This window comes from Panthera leo, chromosome B4 (genome assembly GCF_018350215.1).
Source record: "Panthera leo isolate Ple1 chromosome B4, P.leo_Ple1_pat1.1, whole genome shotgun sequence".
Taxonomy (NCBI): domain Eukaryota; kingdom Metazoa; phylum Chordata; class Mammalia; order Carnivora; family Felidae; genus Panthera; species Panthera leo.
In genome coordinates this window covers 53,762,475-53,781,057 of record NC_056685.1, presented here as the reverse complement: position 1 = coordinate 53,781,057, position 18,583 = coordinate 53,762,475, and the positions used below count along the sequence as shown (strand labels likewise).

The window sequence follows — 18,583 nt, the reverse complement described above, 5'->3', positions numbered from 1 at the left end:
AGGAGACCCTACAGCTACAGCTGAGAAAAGTTGTGAGTGTAGGATTCGTCTTCTAGAGCCTATTCAAATATAGAGAAGACCCATTTGTTCTTCATCATCATGAACATCCTCATACAACAATCTAACAAACGCTTGACTGTGGCTGTTTTAGCACATCATGTGCTCAGGTACTTAACCATCCTTTACGTCTACACATCTCTAGCACATGCTGCCCTTTTGGTATATTTGCGTTTAAGAGCAGAATCACCTAAAACGGATAATGCACTGCTCTACCAAATGAGCTTAGTCACTGTGACCAGTAATCTGAGCTAAATTGTTTTTCCAACTGTAATACAGGAAAGCATCAGGACAAAGTGTTTACATATCTAAAAATAGTCATAACACATACAGTTACATTTTTCTACAAGTTTTTATCTGGAACTTTGCCTCACAAAAGCTAAGGCGTTATTACCACTTACACACCTTTCTTTTTAGCCTTTTCTAGGAATGAATACTTAAAACTTAATTTAGCTGATAGAAATACACAAAAACGTGATTATGAGTTGCATATACAGATGAGATTATTAAGAAGTTAAGATCCAATATTGATGTAAGAGGTTAGCAAATGATCAGGGTCCCATCTGGAAAACAGAAACATGGAACATAGTCTACCCTCTGTCCTTTCCTTATGTATGTAAACAATTTATTCTGTCAGATAAATATGGCAAAAGATGGGATAGGAAGATCAAAGATTTGTTCACTACTCAAATATATATTTCTGACATTGTAGTTCATAGTGAATTTAGATATTAAGTAGTCCTATAATTGGCCCCATTTGCTGGACTTTAACGTCAAGATTCACAGCATAAAGGAGTACATAAACCACAATGTGTCACTAGCAAATGAAGAAAAAATAACATTCATACATAAATAAAAGAATATGGATATGAAAGGAAACCAGGATGTCTTTACAATGAGGTATTTCCTATGGGTTTTTCACAGTTTTATTTCATTAGCTGTTTTTCCATTGAGAATGTAAATAAAAGTTATACAGTTTGGTGATCGCTGGATTGCCATATTATATTCTCATAAAGTATATGAAGTCATATATTATTACTGACAAAAATATTTATAATTTATAAGACAAAAATGTTGGTGAACCAAACTAATATAGAACCCATTCTACATTCTCTCATTCTTTTCCTGGATTACAAATATGATGCGATTTACATTACATATTAGATGACATTTTGTAGCACCTAAGCTCCCACTGCCATATCTGAATTAATTCTAATTTTTAAACCCAAGTAACCTGAATACCTCTGATTTTCCAGAACTGCTAAGGGACCATCTAGGTAGATCTTGTCAGGCTTTCTAGAATTGACTCAAATAGGGATGTATAAATCTTCTTGGTGGATCCTGAAAAGATTAGACATCCACATGGCATGTAATGAAAAAGGAGACAAATGATGCAAAGTACTTGTCAGAAAGCCTGACACATTATAAGTTTCAATAATTGGTAGCTCTTGCTGTCTCTGTTGCTAGACAAAATGACTAAAAAGCTGTCAAGCTTGAGCTTCATCTTATCCTGTTCTGCATTTGAATAGCTGTATTAAGTAACTTTTTTTTAAAGTAATGTCTGCACCCAATGCAGAGCTTAAACACATGACCCCAGGATCAAGCATTTCATGTTCTACTGACTGAGCCAGCCAGGTACCCCTGTAACTCTTGAGACATTTTCTACATTCTGTCCTCATTTCAGTATAGGACATGCAATTCTATTTATATCCTGTCTTTTAAAAAACAAATGGCTATTTTGAAGACTTAAAATACTATATAAATCTCTGAAATTATCATCATTACTATAAATGATAATTCCACTTAGAAAACAACTCCCTTTATAACGTGGCCCAAGTTTGAGTCACATGCTTCAACTGTCCTTACTAATCCCTATCCTGTGGAATTGATGACATACTTGTAAAGCTAAATCTATTCTCATGATTCATAAAGATGTCTTTAGGTTAAATGGTAAAATACTACATATGTGTAGAAAATACTTCAGTAGAGCAACTAGCAACAGTATACTGAAGTAAAGGGAAGGTTGAAGGCAGGCAAATATATAATCCTGGTGTCTTTCTGAGAAGAAGGCCAATGTTTACTGAAAGGGATGTGTTGTTGAAAAAAGACTTTAAAATTTAAATAATCCACCCTATTATTTACATTAGAAATTGATCACAAGTACAAATCCCTTGAACAAATGGTCTTTATAACATCAGAGAATAAGCCTTATTCTTCTCCCTCCACTGACTATAAAATGATTTTATGGGACCTGTTCTTCTCCTGATACTAAGTGGAATTTCAGTTTGCACTACTTTCTGTTGACTTTCAAAAGAAAAATAAAAGCCCTCTGGTCACATTAGTCTCACAAAAATGACTTTGAACTTCATTTAAACTGAAGCTTCTTTCCTCCCACTACAACATATCCAAATCTTCCAGGTGGGAAAAAGGGTTCAGGTAGTTTGTTTATGCTCTGCTCTAGCTTCTCCTGGCCTCTCTCCCTAGCCCCACTGCAGCTCTTCCCACACAGTGAAGCAAGGCTGCTTCTGTGTCCTCTGGAGTTGAAACTTGGTGTGGGAAGTTAAAGAGGCAGGTATTGTCATTTTTTCTTTCTCTGGCCTAGAGAGCAATTTAAAACAGACTCTCCCGGCCATTTCTGTGGGTCTTTGGAGATGTTACCCTTCATTTGTGATCTCTAATGTGCAGTATCTTCGGTGGGGTAAATGCACTTCCTCTGACTAGTCACACACAAGTTCTCCTTCAAATTTTTACCTGTAGGACACACTTTTAGCCTCTCTACTCAGGTCTCACCATTGCTCCATATAATCCAATTAGCCAGACTTAAGACAGACCCAAACCAGTTGGCCCACCCTTGACTGGGATGTTGCTCCTTTTCAAATGTAGCCCTTGCTTCCTTCCACCTCCTGGCAGGAGGATCCACCTCCGCTCTTTGCCTTCTAGACTTTTTAGCAGGAATCAGACCAGTCTCTGAATCCTCCAAACTGTAGAGGACAAATATAAAGCACTCTGAGCAAACCTCTAAAATCATGCTCACTAAGCTTGAGGTTGGGCAAAACAATGTCTTTGCCCTGAGATTGAAAAGGATGGTAGGCACCTGCCATAGGAGATGCTAAAATCTTCTGTAGCATTAATGTGATTCAAAGAGTAAGTCATGAGCAAAAAAGCAGGCAAACAAGTCTCTGGCACAGACTGAGTCCATAACTAGATCCAGTAAAATTGAAAATGTAATATATGATAAATACTTCAGGGACGCCTGGGTGGCTCAGTCGGTTAGGTGTCTGACTTCAGCTCAGGTCATGATCTCACGGTTCATGGGTTCGAGCCCAGCATCAGGCTCTGTGCTGACAGCTCAGAGCCTGGAGCCTGTTTCAGATTCTGTGTCTTCCTCTCTCTCTGCCCCTCCCCCACTTGTGCTCTGTCTCTGTCTCAAAAATAAATAAACATTTAAAAAAAGATAAATACTTCAATAATAGTTCATCAGGAAAAAATATATCTTGTGTAATAAATGATATTGTATCATAATTAGATCTCCTTCTGGAAAGAAAATAGACTGTTAGCCCTCCCTAATGTCATGTTCAAAAGTGAAAAGAGCAATAGATTGAAGATTTAATGTAAAAAATGAAAATATTTTTTAAAAGTAGGAGTGTTAGGATTGGGAAAAAACTCTTCCAAAAAGAAAAAAAAAAACAAGAAACAATAATGGAAAAAATTTAGAGTTGACTTCATAATGATGCAAATTACACAAAGGCCAAAAAGTACCATAAGTAAGGTTAAAAAAAAAAAAAAAAAAGAAGAAAGAAAGAGAAAGAGATAGAGGAAAGATTTGAAATATATACAAGAGGCAGAGGTTTATATCTCTAATGTGAAAAAAGAACTCTTACAAATTGACAAGAAAAGAGACAAACATGGGTATGAGCTGGGGTTCATAAAAGAGGAAATGCAATGGCCCAAAAAATTTATAAAAAGCTTTTTGTAAAAGAATGTCAAATCTCACTAATAGCTAAGGAAATGCAACTTAGCACAACACAATATTCTCATTTATTAATATAATAAATTAAAAAATTTATGGAAATTTATAATATTTAATCAAATTAGGTATAAAAATGGTAAGTTGTGAATTGCAGGGTGCAATGGTTCTGTAATTTCCCTTTTGGAAATCTGTTCTCTAGAAATGGACATGTTTCTTTCTAAGGAGATACAGGCCAAGAATGATTCAGATATATGTGTGGACCTAAAGGAATGTTCATGGTACACAGTTGAATGAATACAGCAACAAGGTAAGTCACATATATAATGATGATTCTATTCATGTGAATAAAAGTAAGGGGAACATTTGTATATAAATATGTATAATTATATATGATATATGTATATTTTATGTGAATATAGGAAGAAATGTAAAAAGATATATACCAAATTGACTTTTTCTTTTTATACTATTTGTGTCATCTGGCTTTATTAAAAATATAACTCTCACTTTTGAATTTTTAAAGAAAACACCCATGTGTGTGTGTGTGTGTGTGTGTGTGTGTGTGTGTGTGTTGTATGTGTATAATATAGACAGCTAATGCTCTAGGATTTCATGGGAGAGAGACAGGGATATGGAGAACATGGAGCTTGATCAGAACTAGAAGGATGGGTTTGGAGGAACCAGATAAACAAAAAGAAGTCTTTCAGACCATGGGCAAAACAAGAGGAAAGCAGTATTATCCAGAATCATTTAGATTCACTCCAAATGCTCCAAATCACTTATAACTGCATATTTAGAAAAAATCCAAGTATATATCCATATATTTGTGAGTGAACAAGCAATATTATTATAATTACATGATCCTGCATTACACAGAATTCTTGTCACTACCAGAAAATTATAGACAAGATAATTAGAAAACCCAAAGAGTCTTATATTTCCAAGTATTAAATTGGCCTTATATTTTTTTCTAAGCAAAAATAACTGAAATGCACTCACAACAACCCAAGTCAATGAACTCCCTTTACCTTAGCATTCACCATCATCTCCATTCACTGCTGCTTCTACACTTGTGTAAGATCATCACAGTTTTTTAAAAGTACACATTGAGTAACCAATATGTATAACTCTCTGCACACATGTAAGCTGGAACTTCCTGTCCCGCAGAGAATCAGAGTTATAAATAAAGGGATCTTTGTTTATATAACTTTTAATCCTTTGATAAAGTTTCTTTGCTCTGAGGGTTACGTAAAACAGGTTAAAGAAAAGATTAATCACTTGGAAACAGAGGCTCCTCTCCCTGGCTGTTTTTTCTTAAGTTAACTCTTATATGGTTGTGGTTCAGACTATAACATTGTATTAAAAGAGTAAAGAAAAACTCAGTGAGTACATAATAAGTTAAATAATAAGTACTTAACTTTCTTAGACTTCAGTATTTTTCTTTGTATATTAACAAATCTTTTGTAAATCAAAGAATTGCTTACTGATTTACTCATGTATTGAACAAACTTAATATGTTGAGCATTAGTTCAATTCTGGGTAACTGGATAACCTAAGAAAAGATGATACCAAAATAGGAATAAACTTGGAGACAATAAACTTGGAGCAATGCTGTGGATAGGACCATTCATTTCTATCAAACATTGATTTTCTCCCGTCAGCCACCAACATTTCCAAACAGTAGGCCGATGGGAGAAAAACAATGATTACAAGTTATTCCATTGGTAACTTGCCAGCCAGACCGAGTGAGTGAAAGATTAGCTATGTCATGTGCTGAGGTGGTCAGATCCAGGTAAAATTCAGGATGAAGTGGAAAGGATGGTTTGGATTAACGTAAAACAAATGCTATGGAATGTTTACAAGCACCAGCTAAACCAGCTCCAGCACTGATGAGTTGTGTTCTTGGACAAGATCATTAGCTTTGTTTTTTTAACCTATGCTAAGGGATAATTATAGCATCTACCTCAAATATTTGATGTGATTATTGTTCTTTCATTCAACAAATATTTGCTAAGTGCCTACTCTATGCAAAATACTATCCTAGGTGGTAAGAAGTCATAGGCATTGTTTGTTCTGACTGAAGGAAGGAAGATATAAAAAAGTCAACATAATAAGATTCAGAGAGAATATTTTCCCCTCACTAGGCCTATTTAATAAATATATTTTAAAAACTATAAAGGGCTGGGAGAGAGGCTGGATCAAGATTGGACTTATCAATGCTTTCAGAACCCAGGATGTCTTTCTGAGACCAATCTACGAGTTCTGTCTACACCTTCATTGCCTATGTACCTATAAGTTTGAATCTGTTTGGAAACAAAAGTAGGTTTTATTCTGCCAGCCATTCAGACTTGTTTTAAGATAGCTTTGGGGATCTTTGAACACATTGTTTTCATCCTCATTTTTAAAGTGAGTGACTGTGCTCTGTCTTGTCTGTAAGTACCACCAACCCCATGCATGTGGACACACACACACACACACACACACACACACACACGCTGAAAGGGTGGCCTACTTTCCTGATTCATGTGCCTTCCTGCCTAGAACTTTTATCTGGCAACTTATAGGACCAGCATCTTCAACATGGTACACTGGATTTTCACCTGCAGGGAAGGGATTGGAAATCTTCGTTAGTGAACGGTTTCTCCAGTGAACTCACCAGCAAAGTGTGGAGGAACATATGCACAGGTCTTTGGGTGCAACAAAGCATATGGTAAAATACTACTGCATGTTAAGAAGTCACATTAAATGTTGTAAGCAGAGGCAGGGGCAGCAGTGACAGTATAAAGGGCTTCTGTATTTCACTGCTGCTGAAGGAGGGATGATGATCTTGGATAAATATTTATTCAAAGAGGAGACATCCAAAAATAACTGAGAAGTCTCCTTTAAACTCTTTTTACTGTTTACTTCCCTCAAGTCCTCATCTCTAACTTGCAGCAATGGAGATAGTGTTTCTTGGTAATAATTCCACTATAAAGATTCCTATAGCCTGGATCAGAGGGTTATGTTTCTTCTCACGTTGGAAGATGTAGCACCCGTGGAGGGATAACTCATTAAACTCTAAGTTCTGACCTAGACACCATCTCACCACGCTGGCAAGGATGCTGTATTGATACCTGTTCCCCCACTATAAGGTATCCATATTAACCATTGCATGGATAGGATTGAACAGAGCTCAGCAAAGTACGCATTGGGGCCAAATCTGGCCTGCCACTTGTTTTTGAGTTTTATTGGAACACAGCTGCACTCAACCATTTACATTTTATCCATGGCTGCTATTAATGACAGCTTTGAATAGTTGTGACAGTGATCATAGAGCCTGCAAAGCCTAAAATGTTTACTGTTTAGCCCTTTACAGTATAGGTTAGCTGACCCCCAGTATAGAATAATGCTCCTGGTAACAGCAATGCCAGTTTGGTGTCATGTCAGCAAAATTTCTGATAAAAATTGGACTTAGAGCTATACAGATACCAACATGAAATGTTGAAATGAATCCATGTGTGGCTAATGACGAACTACCATCTTTGCCTTTGAAAATAAGCTTTGAGATCATGGTTATATCACAGAATTGTACAGTTCAGAAACTTCCTTCAGAATCTGCACCTCCTGATTATCTCTCTTTGAACTTTAAACTATTTATGTGTGTTCTCTTCACTCCGTTGCACATGTTCTTTCCTCTCAGTGAGCACTGGTTAGTCAGGTAGTTCCCCATGACTTTTAAAAATCTATTTAAATAGTATTTATTTATTTTTTAATGTTTTTATTTAGATCCAAGTTACTTAACACAGTGTAATATTATTTTCAGGTGCACAATTTAGTGATTCAACACTTATCTACAACATCTGGTGCTCATTACAATAAATGCCCTTCTTAGTCCCCATCACATATTTAATCAATCCCCCCCTCCAATCTCCCCTCTGGTAACCATCATTTTGTTCTCTATAGCCAAGAGTCTGTTTCTTGGTTTGTCTCTCTTTTTCCTCTTGATCATTTCTTTTGTTTCTTAAATTCCACATATGAGTGAAATCATATGGTATTTGTCTTTCTCTGCTGACTTATTTCACTTAGCATAATAGTCTCTAGCTCCATCCACATCGTTACAAATGGCAAGATTTCATTCTTTTTTATGGATGAGTAATATTCTATTATATATTCTATTCTTTCTATATACTCCATTATATTCATATGTACATAAAAGAGCAGTGTGAAGAAGTGGGGGCAAGAATGACCCCCAGACTGGCCAAAGCCCACACACCACTTCATCCATGTGCCCAGTGCCTATGTCCCACCACTGTCACCACTATGCCCAAGAGAAAGGCTGAAGGGGATGCTAAAGGAGATAAAGCCAAGGTGAAGGATAAGCCACAGAGAAGATCTGCAAAGTTATCTGCTAAACCTATTCCTCCAAATCCAGAGCCCAAACCTAAAAAGGCCCCTGTAAAGAAGGGAGAAAAGATTCCCGGAGGAAAAAGAGGAAAAGCTGATACTGGCAAATATGGGAGTAACCCTGCAGAAAATGGAGATGCCAAAACAGACTAGACACAGAAAGCTGAAGGTGCTGGAGATGCCAAGTGAAGTGTGTGCATTTTTGATAACTGTGTACTTCTGGTAATTGTACAGCTTGATATCTATTTTTTATCAATTTTTTATCTATTTTTATCAAGTTTTATAAAAACGTAGCATACACACACACACATATATATATATATACACATATATATATATATATATATATATATATATATATATATGGCATCTTCTTTATCCATTCATGGTTGCAATAACTTCTTACTAGATATGTCTCCTGAGGCAAGGGAAACAAAGGTGAAAAATAAACTACTGGGATTTCATCAAAATAAAGGCTTCTGCACAGCAAAGGAAACAGTCAACAAAACTAAAAGGCAACCTGCAGAATGAGAGAAGATATTTGAGAATGACATATCTGATAAAGGGTTAGTATCCAAAATATAGAAATAACTTATAAAACTCAACCCTCCAAATAATCTGATTTTAAAAATTGGACAGAGGACATGAACATTTTTCCAAAGAAGACATACACCTGACCAGCAGACACATGAAAAGACTTTCAATATCTCTCATCATCAGGGAAATACAAATGAAAACTACAATGAGATATCACTTCACTCTTGTCAGAATGGCTAAAATCAGCAACACAAGAAACAACAGGTGTTGGTGAGGATGCGGAGAAAAGGGAAGCCTCCTAGACTCTTGGTGGGAGTGCACACTGGTGCCAGCCACTCTAGAAAACAGTATGGAGGTTCCTCAAAAAGTTAAAAATAGAACTACCTTACAATCCAGCAATTGCAGGACTGGGTATTAACCCAAAGAATACAAAAAAATATATACTAGTTCCAAGGGATACATGTATCCCTCATAATTTTTTTTGTGGGTGTTGTGTTTTTAAAATGTGGAATGTAGGGGCGCCTGGGTGGCGCAGTCGGTTAAGCGTCCGACTTCAGCCAGGTCACGATCTCGCGGTCCGTGAGTTCGAGCCCCGCGTCAGGCTCTGGGCTGATGGCTCGGAGCCTGGAGCCTGTTTCTGATTCTGTGTCTCCCTCTCTCTGCCCCTCCCCTGTTCATGCTCTGTCTCTCTCTGTCCCAAAAATAAATAAAAAACGTTGAAAAAAAAAAAATAAAATAAAATAAAATAAAATGTGGAATGTAGCCCTCAGGGCACCTGGATGGCTCAGTAGGTTGAGTCTCGAACTCCTGATTTTGGCTCAGGTCATGTTCTCAGGGTCATGGGATAGAGCCCCATGTCAGGTTCTGCACTGAGAGTGGAGCCTGCTTAAGATTTTCTCTCTCTCTCCTTCCGCCCCTCTCCCCAACTTGTGCTCTCTTTCTAAAAATAAAAACATAAAAAAAGAAAAATAAATAAATAAATAAATAAATAAATAAAAGTAACCCTTTTAGGAAATCCTTCATTTGGACAAAAAAAAAACAAACAAACAAACAAACAAAAAAAAACAAAAAACAAACAAAAAAAAAACAACAAACTTATGGGGCCTCAGGAACCTAGAATTACATTAATAACACCCCTTGGTTTACAACTTGTTCTCATCATTGCCCATGCATGGATGCTTTTATTTGCAAAACCTAACACCTTATCGATAAACTGCATCTGTCTGATTTTCCCACCAACCCACCTCCTGTCTCATCCAGTTCAAGGTAACCATCCACCTGAATCTTATGTTCATCATGAATATTTTGTTCATCATTCCTTTGCTTTCATTTTTATGTAGTTTTGTTTTTATGAATATTCCTAAAGAGAGAGGGGCAGAGAGAGAGAGAGACAGAGACAGAGAGGCAGAGAGAGAGAGCACAACCATGCATGCATATATCTGTTTGTTTCAAACTTTATAAAGTGTTTCAGGGTGTATGTAATTTGAGGGGACTCAATTTTTTTTCACTTATTGCTATGATTCATTCATTTTGTTGGATATTGTATCATGGTAATTAATTTGTTTTTATTGCTGCATAAAACTCCATTGGGTGAATGTACCACAGTTAAATTACCTACTTTCTCTTTGAAGGCATGAAGGTTTGTTGGTCTCTCCCCCTGTTCCTGGCACAGAGCTCCCCAAACCCTTGTAATTTTCTAAGGTATAAGAGCACTAAGAATATCTTCTTCTAATATTTGTTTTTGACCCTATCCCTGACACAGGGCTCCTGTATATTCTATTGAAGCAACTCAAGGTGGGTTCCTGGGATGGCTCCTAGATGGCAGCTGGTCACCAGAAAGACCAAGCCATGATTAGAAGCTTGGAATTTTCAGCCTTACCTCCCTCCTCATCTTCCAGTGTGGGGAGAGAGGCTGGGAATAGACTTAATAATTGATCATGTCTATGTGAGGAAGCCTCCACAAAATCCCAATAGCAGTGGGCCCAGAGAACATCCAGTTTGGAGAACACACCCTTATACCAGGAGGGTGACATACTACATCTCCACAGGGACAGAAGCACCTGCACTTAAGATCCTCCCACACCTTGCCATATGTATATCCTCATCTGGCTATTCATCTGTGTTCTTTATCATATCATTTAATAAACTTGTAAATGTAAATAAGTGTTTTCCTTAGTTGTGTGAGCTGCTCTAGAAAATTAATCAAACCTCAGGAAGGATCATACGAACCTCTGATGTGTAACCAAATTGAAAAGAAGTTGTGGGTAACCTGGGGATCTACTAGTTGTGATTGGAATCTGCAGGTGGGGGCAGTCTTGTGGGAATGAAGCCTTAGTGGGGTCTTATGCTACTTCCAGGTAGATAGTGTTGGAATTGAGTAAAATTATAGAACACCCAGATGCGGTTGCAGAGAATTGCTTGATGTGGGGAAAACTCCATATACATTTGGTAACCAGAGTGTCAGAAGTCAAGTGTTATGTATGAGTGGGTTAGTGATGTCATAGTAGACACATTGGAGAGGAACATACAAAGAAAGAACAGGATTATTCCCTACTGAAAAGAGAGAACTGTAGGGTTTTCGAACACAAAACTCTTTATCTGGGTTTTGCTATTAAGAACAGCTCTTATTATACAAGTGCAAAATTTTATTTTGAAAATAGACTTACCCTGTGGAAGGATGCAACTGAAGGTATGTGAATGTTCAACTTAGGGAAGTAAATGCAAACTCTTCTAGTAGTTACTTTATACTGAACAGCAATGCATGGAAAATGTTATTGAAATACAGACTTGGTATTTTCAGACTTTTTTATTTTTCTCAAAAGGATGGGTATAAAATGATATCTCATGATTGTGATGTATAATTTACTGATTAATTGAGAAGATTGAACATTTTCTTAATATGTCTATTGGCTATATGTTTCTTCTGTGATATGCCTGCTTATTTCTCTGATCTATTTTTCTATTGGGCTGTTTGTACTCTTCTTATTAATGAGTAAAGGTTCTTTGTATATTACTAATTCTAATATATTAGTTGTATGCATTGTAAATATTTTCTCCAACTTTTTTACTTGTCATTTCATTCTTTATGTTGGCTTTTGATGAACAAAAATTCTTACTTTTTAGTATAGTCAAATTTTTCAATTTTTATTTAATTTTTTTAATTTTTTTTTAATGTTTAACTGAGAACAAACTGAGGGTTGATGGGGGGTGGGAGGGAGGGCAGGGTGGGAGGGAGGGCAGGGTGGGTGATGGGTATTGAGGAGGGCACCTTTTGGGATGAGCACTGGGTGTTGTATGGAAACCAATTTGACAGTAAATTTCATATATTAAAAAATAAAAAAAAAATAAAAAAATAAAAAAATAAAAAAATAAAAAAAAATAAATAAATAAATTTTTTTAATGTTTATTTATTTCTGAGACAGAGAGAGACAAAGCATGAGCGGGGGAGGGACAGACAGAGAGGGAGACACAGAATCAGAAGCAGGCTCCAGGCTCTGAGCTGTCAGCACACAGCCCGATGCGGGGGTCGAACTCACAGACTGTGAGATCATGACCTGAGCTGAAGTCGGATGCTTTACTGACTGAGCCACCCAGGCACCCCAAATTTTTCAATTTTTAAAAATTTATTGCCAATGCCTGTTTGTGACAATAAAACTCTGTCCAAAAATATTTTTTTAAACTAAATTTTTTCATGTCATGTTTTAAAATTTTGTTTTTGATAAGTAGATCTTTAATACATCTAAAGTTGATCTTTCTATATGATATGATATACTAATCCAATATTATCTTTTTCAATAAGGATATACTTTTCTCCAGGTCCATTTATTAGACAATTTCTCATTTCCCCATTGATCTCTCATGTCATCACAGTCATACCAAAATTCCAAGCACATCTGGGCCTCTTTCTGGGCTCTAATTTTATTCCATTTGTCAATTTATCTATTTCTGCAATGTTACTACACAGTGTTTATTATTATGTCATTATAATAATTATTAGAATCCGATAGACTAAGTCCACCCTCCCACAGACTTTCCTTTAGAAACACCCTATTTGTGTCCTTTTACTTGACCATATAAAATTAGAATAATCTTATCAAGTGTCATGTTTGTGAATTGCATTGAATCTATAGATCAATTTGGTGATAAATGCCATCTGTATGATATTTGGTTCTATCTATGAACATAGTATCTCTATCTGGAATTTAAAAAAGTATTTCTAAATAAAGTTTCATAATTTCCTTATAGATATAACAAATATCTTTTGTCAAATTTAATCATTTCATAAATAATTTTATAAGTTTAAGATCCTTTTCTTTCTATTCCTGAGTTACTTAGAAAATTTACCATGATTTCCTGTTGGATTTTTTCAGTTATTAATCAAATGATAATATATTTTCCTCTCTTAATCTGTTGAGTTGCATTGATGAATTTGTCTTGTTAGTTTTCTAAAAGAACCAATTTTGAGCTTTCTCCTTCGTTGAGAAGTAAGAGTTAATTTGTTCAAAACTAATTCTCTGTAAACTAGTCCCTGCAAAGCTCCACTGGAAATCAGCTCCTGTTTAGTCCTCGAGGCAATCATTCTTGATAGAGTGTTAAGGTGAAGGCTCAGACCCCAAGTTCTGTAACTTTTGGATCTCAGCCCTGAGGGCTGCTGCTTTCCCATTAATGAATGCCATAGTAAAGGGTTAGGGTTAAAGACCAAGATTCTACCATGTTACAGTGCTGTGACTTGCACTCTTGGACTTCAGTCCAGAAGAAAGGTCCTATGACTTATTTAAGATGGATGCTTAGTTCACTGATTGTGATACTTTCTTTTTTTCCTAATGTAAGTCCTTAAGGTAAATACTATTTTGGTGAATACTATTTTCTTACCATTCAGTTCTAGACCATTTTTAGTTTTCATTATTTTTTTTTTTAATTTATGACTTGTTTGGTAGCATTTTTTTCAATTTCCAAATGTGGGGAGTTTGTATTTATGCTTTGTTGTTTCTAACTTCTAACTTGTTTTAGCTTGTTAATAGTATTGTTTAGGTGTTTAAAATTGTTCTAGCCTTTTCTATATTTGACTTATCAATAATCACAAGAGTGTACTGACATTCAGTACTGTTAAACTTAATTTGTATGTCAGGCCCCTCAAAATGGAGGTCACCCCAGTACCTGGCCCATGTCACAAATGTAAAGCCAATTCAGCCTGCACTTACAAGAAGCACCTGTCAAAGAATCCTAACATACACCAAACACAGTCCTCCAACTTAGCTTTAGCTAGCTTACCTTACCCTAGAAAATAGGAGCTGCTACCCTGACCTCCCAGCCAATCATGTCCTGTTTCAAAGCGGCCTCCTCTAAAGTTCTACAAAACTCCCTCTTGTCCCAAATCCTTTGGGAACATTGTTCCACTGCTTATGAGGCAGTGTAACCCCCCAACCCATGAATTGTTTTCCCTCGAATAAAAGACATCAAACTTGTCACAAAATTGTTTTAGTTTTATTTGGCAGTACAATAGTGGATGTATCAATGTCTGTAATGTCTATCAATTTTGATTCATGTATTTTAAGGGTTAAAATTCTACATTTTCAAAATGTATTGCAATCTTTATCATTATGTGATGATTTATTTTATTCTTTATAATTTTTTTGCCTCAAAGTCTAATTTATCTGATATAAATAACAATACCAACGTTATCTTGGCTAACATTTGCCTGATGTAAATATTTTTAAAATTTTTTTTACTTTTGATCTTTGCATGTCCTTATATTTGGTGTTTCTTTTGTAAATACTATACATTTAGATTATTTGCCCTATTTATTAATCTGTATCTTTTAACTGGTGAGTTGAGTAATTATATTTCTTTTAATTAGTGATATACTTGGACTTGCTTCTACCATGTTAATTCATAATTTCAGTTTGTCTCCCTTTTACTAAGTTTCGTATTAATTCATTTCAACTGAATCAGGGGAATGAAGGGCTCAATGAAGGAAAATTCTAAGGAAAACCCAAAACTGTTACATTACTGATGTGTTTGAAGTTATTGAGCTGGAATATTAACTGTTTGAACTTACTGATTTAGAATGTTAACTCCATGAGGGAAGTAAGTAGCACATAGTAGGTACTCAATATATTAATTTTCTATGTCCCTGTCATATCTTCATTTTTTGGACAGTTTGGGAAGAAATTAGTGATAAGAACACTAAGCAAGTAAAGTAAGCAAGTAAAAAGGCAAGGCAACCATTGATTCCAGGAAAACAAAAAAGTTATACAAGAAAGGTATTCATATTGTAATATCAACTGTGAATAATATTTACACAGTCATAACTATACAAACATTGACAAACATTTAATCAAAATGATAATTGACTATATTGGGATGCTATCAAAAGGAGTATTTGTCTGTGTAGTTACATATACAATGGGTTAAAGAGAATTACATCTTCCATAGGAAGAAGCAGATAAAAAGCATAAAGCCAGTTCTTAGTTGGAAAGAAAAGAGGTGATACCAGAAAAAAATATATTAAAAGTAATTTTCTTTAATGAGGGGTGTTTGTGAATGGAGAAAAGTAACAAATACTATTATTTTTGCTGAAAGATTTGTAGTTCCTGACATTTTTATGCATAATTTTGATACTTATAAAAATAATTTATTAAAAGTGTAAACAAAATATAAAAAATAAAAACTATACAAACTGATACATATACTCAATGGCCAAAACTATGTGTAAAGATGAGAGATGGTGCATATCAAAGAGAAGTTAAATCATGCTAAATTTCCTGAGCTGTTTGGGAAAATATTGGAAGCATATACGCATTTGAGGATAGTACAATGTACATATGTATTGAAATGTGAGGATAATCAGTAAACATATAGAAATGGAATGTTGACCTTTGTTTCCAGCATTATGTCAGATAAGTGTACTGAAAGACTTTCTCACTACACAATATCATCTCCAGAACACCTCCAGCTTGTGGAAAGAAAACATACTTTTTTTTCAACATGTCATGGGTCTCCACAGAAGTAGGGGAGGTCTATAAGGATAGTAAAACTTTATGACCCTACTCCCACTCCCAACCTGCACCTGGGTTGTTCTAAAACTGAAGGCCAGAAAAATACCAGTATTGGGATGGTATACCTTACTCCAAAAGCAACAGAGGGAAGCTAAATATGAGTCTCCTTCATTAAGCCAAAATTCTAGAGGAAGGTTCCAAGTCACCAGTGCCTCTGGGTTTCAACAGAAGAAAAAGTGAGTGAGAGTCAGAAGAAATAACAAACAGAATTAGACTACTGAGAACTGCAAATACTGGAAATTTCAGGCACAGAATATAGAACAATTATGTATAAAGATTTAAAGAGGTAAGGGAGCTTCCACTTTTGAAAACAGAACATTTAACTATTGATACATGCAACAACCTCGATGAATCTCCAGAGAATGATGCTGAGTGAAAAAAGTTAATCCTACAAGTTTACTTATTGTCTTATTCCATTTATAGAATGGAATTATTTAAATAACGAAATAACAGAAGTGGAGAACAAATTAGTGGTTGCTAGGAGTTAAGGAGATGACAGTGGTAGAGAAGTAGGTGTGGCTATAAAGAGGAAGCATGAGCAATCCTGTGGTAATGGAAATGTTCTGTACTGTACAGTACAAAATGATTTGTACTGTAGCTTTTCAAGACATTACCATTGGAGGGAAACTGGGTAAAGGTACATGGATATTTTTATGGTACTTCCTATAACTGTATGTGAATCTTCAATTGTATCAATATACAATGCTTAATTTTAAAAAGTATGTAAATATTATATGAAATTCAAATTTCATTGTCCATAAATGGAGTTGTATGGGAAGAATGTCATGATAATTTGTTTACATATTGTCTATGGCTGCTTTCATGCTTCAATGGGAGAGTTGAGTAGTTATGAGAGAGACCATATGTTCTGTAGAGCCAAAATATTTATCTGGCCCTTCACAAGGGAAGTTTGTGAACCCTTGATCTAGGTAAATTAGATCAACCTACTGAAGTATATTTATATATATATTTTCTGACCAAAATCTAGCAGAAGATAAAATGTTATGTAATCCTAGAATTCAATCATTCAATACTACCTTTGTCCAGAAGACATTTGTTTTTGATCTAGGAAAAACAATTGCAAAACTGATCAATTTCTATAGAATGTGGGTCCAAAAGCCTGACTGGAGCATACTTAAGAGAAAAGGAGAAAAGAAGTAGTATTTCCGTGAAGGGGGTCACAAATGACAAAGGTGAACTTATGTCCAGTCTTGCCCAGGTCAGTTCTGATTTATGCCTATTACCTTAGCATCATAATTAACATCCACCCTCCCTTTTGGTTTTTGAAAAGTCAAGTTTGAATGATAACTCATATGGTCAACCTACCAATGACCTTTCCATTATTAAATCTAATGGATATTTTTCAGTCTTCTCTTAACTTATTAGTGGCATTTGACAAAGTCTATCATTCCTTTCTCCTGAAAAGTCTCTTCACTTGGCTTCTAGGACACTACATCTCTTATTTTTCTCCTGTATTATGGGTGATTTATTTCTGTCTCCTCTGGTGAGACTCCCACCCCCTTCCTCTGGTTGATCTTGTAACACTAGAATACCTCATGGCTCAGTCCTTGGTTCTCTTCTTTATTTAATCTATATAAACTTCCTCAGTGATCTCATCTAATTTAATGGCTTAAAAACACCTCTTATAGGCTGATCATTCCCAAACTGATGTATCCAGGCTGGATGTTACTACCAAACTTCAGATATATGTCTACTTATCATCTCTACTGGATATATCAAAGATAACATGTAAAAAATTGAATTAGAATTGATGTTCTCCTTCCTCCTTCTCTCACTCAAAAACAAAACAAAACATAACAAAACAAAACAAAAACAAACAAAAAGGTGCCATTCCACCTTCAGGTTCCCCCATCTCAGTGGATGGTATATCATCCATTTGGCTACTTAAGCCAAAAACTCTAAAGCAATACTTCCTTCTCTTTCTCATTCAATGATGATTTTTCTCAGAAGACATTTTTCTGACCCAGGATAAACAGTTTCAAAATGTATAAATTTTTGTGGATTATGGGACAGTTTGGAGAGGAAAGAAGAGAAAGAAATGCTCTGCAGAGGGCAGGGAGGGGAAGTTCTTTCAAGGTCACTAATGACTAATGATTTTATGTCTACTTTTGTCCAGGACAGTTCTGATTTATGTCTCTTGTCTTGGCATAATATTTAATAGAATCCCTTTTCAGTTTTATGAATATCTAATAGACATGATAAAAAGTATATGGTCAACCCTCCAAATCCTGTTGGTTCTTCCTTCAAAATATATCCAGAATTCAAGTACTTCTTCCTGATGCAAGCCACCATCTCCTCTCACTTGCTGCATTTTGTCTCTCTGCTTTTGACCTTGCCTTCAGAGCATGTCACTCTTATGTTCAAAACCTTGCAATGCCTCCTCATTTCATTAAATAAGTACCAAAGTTCTCACATAGCCTACAAAGCTCTATTTAATCTGTCTACCTCTTTCATTATCCTTTCTCACCTCATATCTTACTCTTTCCCCCTCAGGTCTCTGCTCCAGGTAGATAGCACATTGTAAATTTAAACAAAATTAGGATTCTGTTAGCAAGGA

The 18,583-nt window shown here is 35.6% G+C and overlaps 2 protein-coding genes across 5 annotated transcripts in view; one reads left to right on the top strand and one right to left on the bottom strand.

Moving 5' to 3' along the window:
* The window catches only part of LOC122224326 (pyridine nucleotide-disulfide oxidoreductase domain-containing protein 1), a 65,096-nt gene that overhangs the window by 32,178 nt on the left and 14,335 nt on the right, over positions 1 to 18,583 (bottom strand). The window lies entirely within an intron of this gene.
* LOC122224331 (non-histone chromosomal protein HMG-17-like) lies at positions 8,147 to 8,690 on the top strand. Its single transcript, XM_042946000.1, has one exon. The coding sequence runs from the start codon at positions 8,210 to 8,212 to the stop codon at positions 8,561 to 8,563; it is 354 nt and encodes a 117-aa protein (XP_042801934.1). The 5' UTR covers positions 8,147 to 8,209; the 3' UTR covers positions 8,564 to 8,690.

Excerpts from the sequence above, each read along its gene's own strand:
- LOC122224331 (XM_042946000.1), top strand. The coding sequence starts at position 8,210 with ATGTACATAAAAGAGCAGTGTGAAGAAGTGGGGGCAAGAATGACCCCC.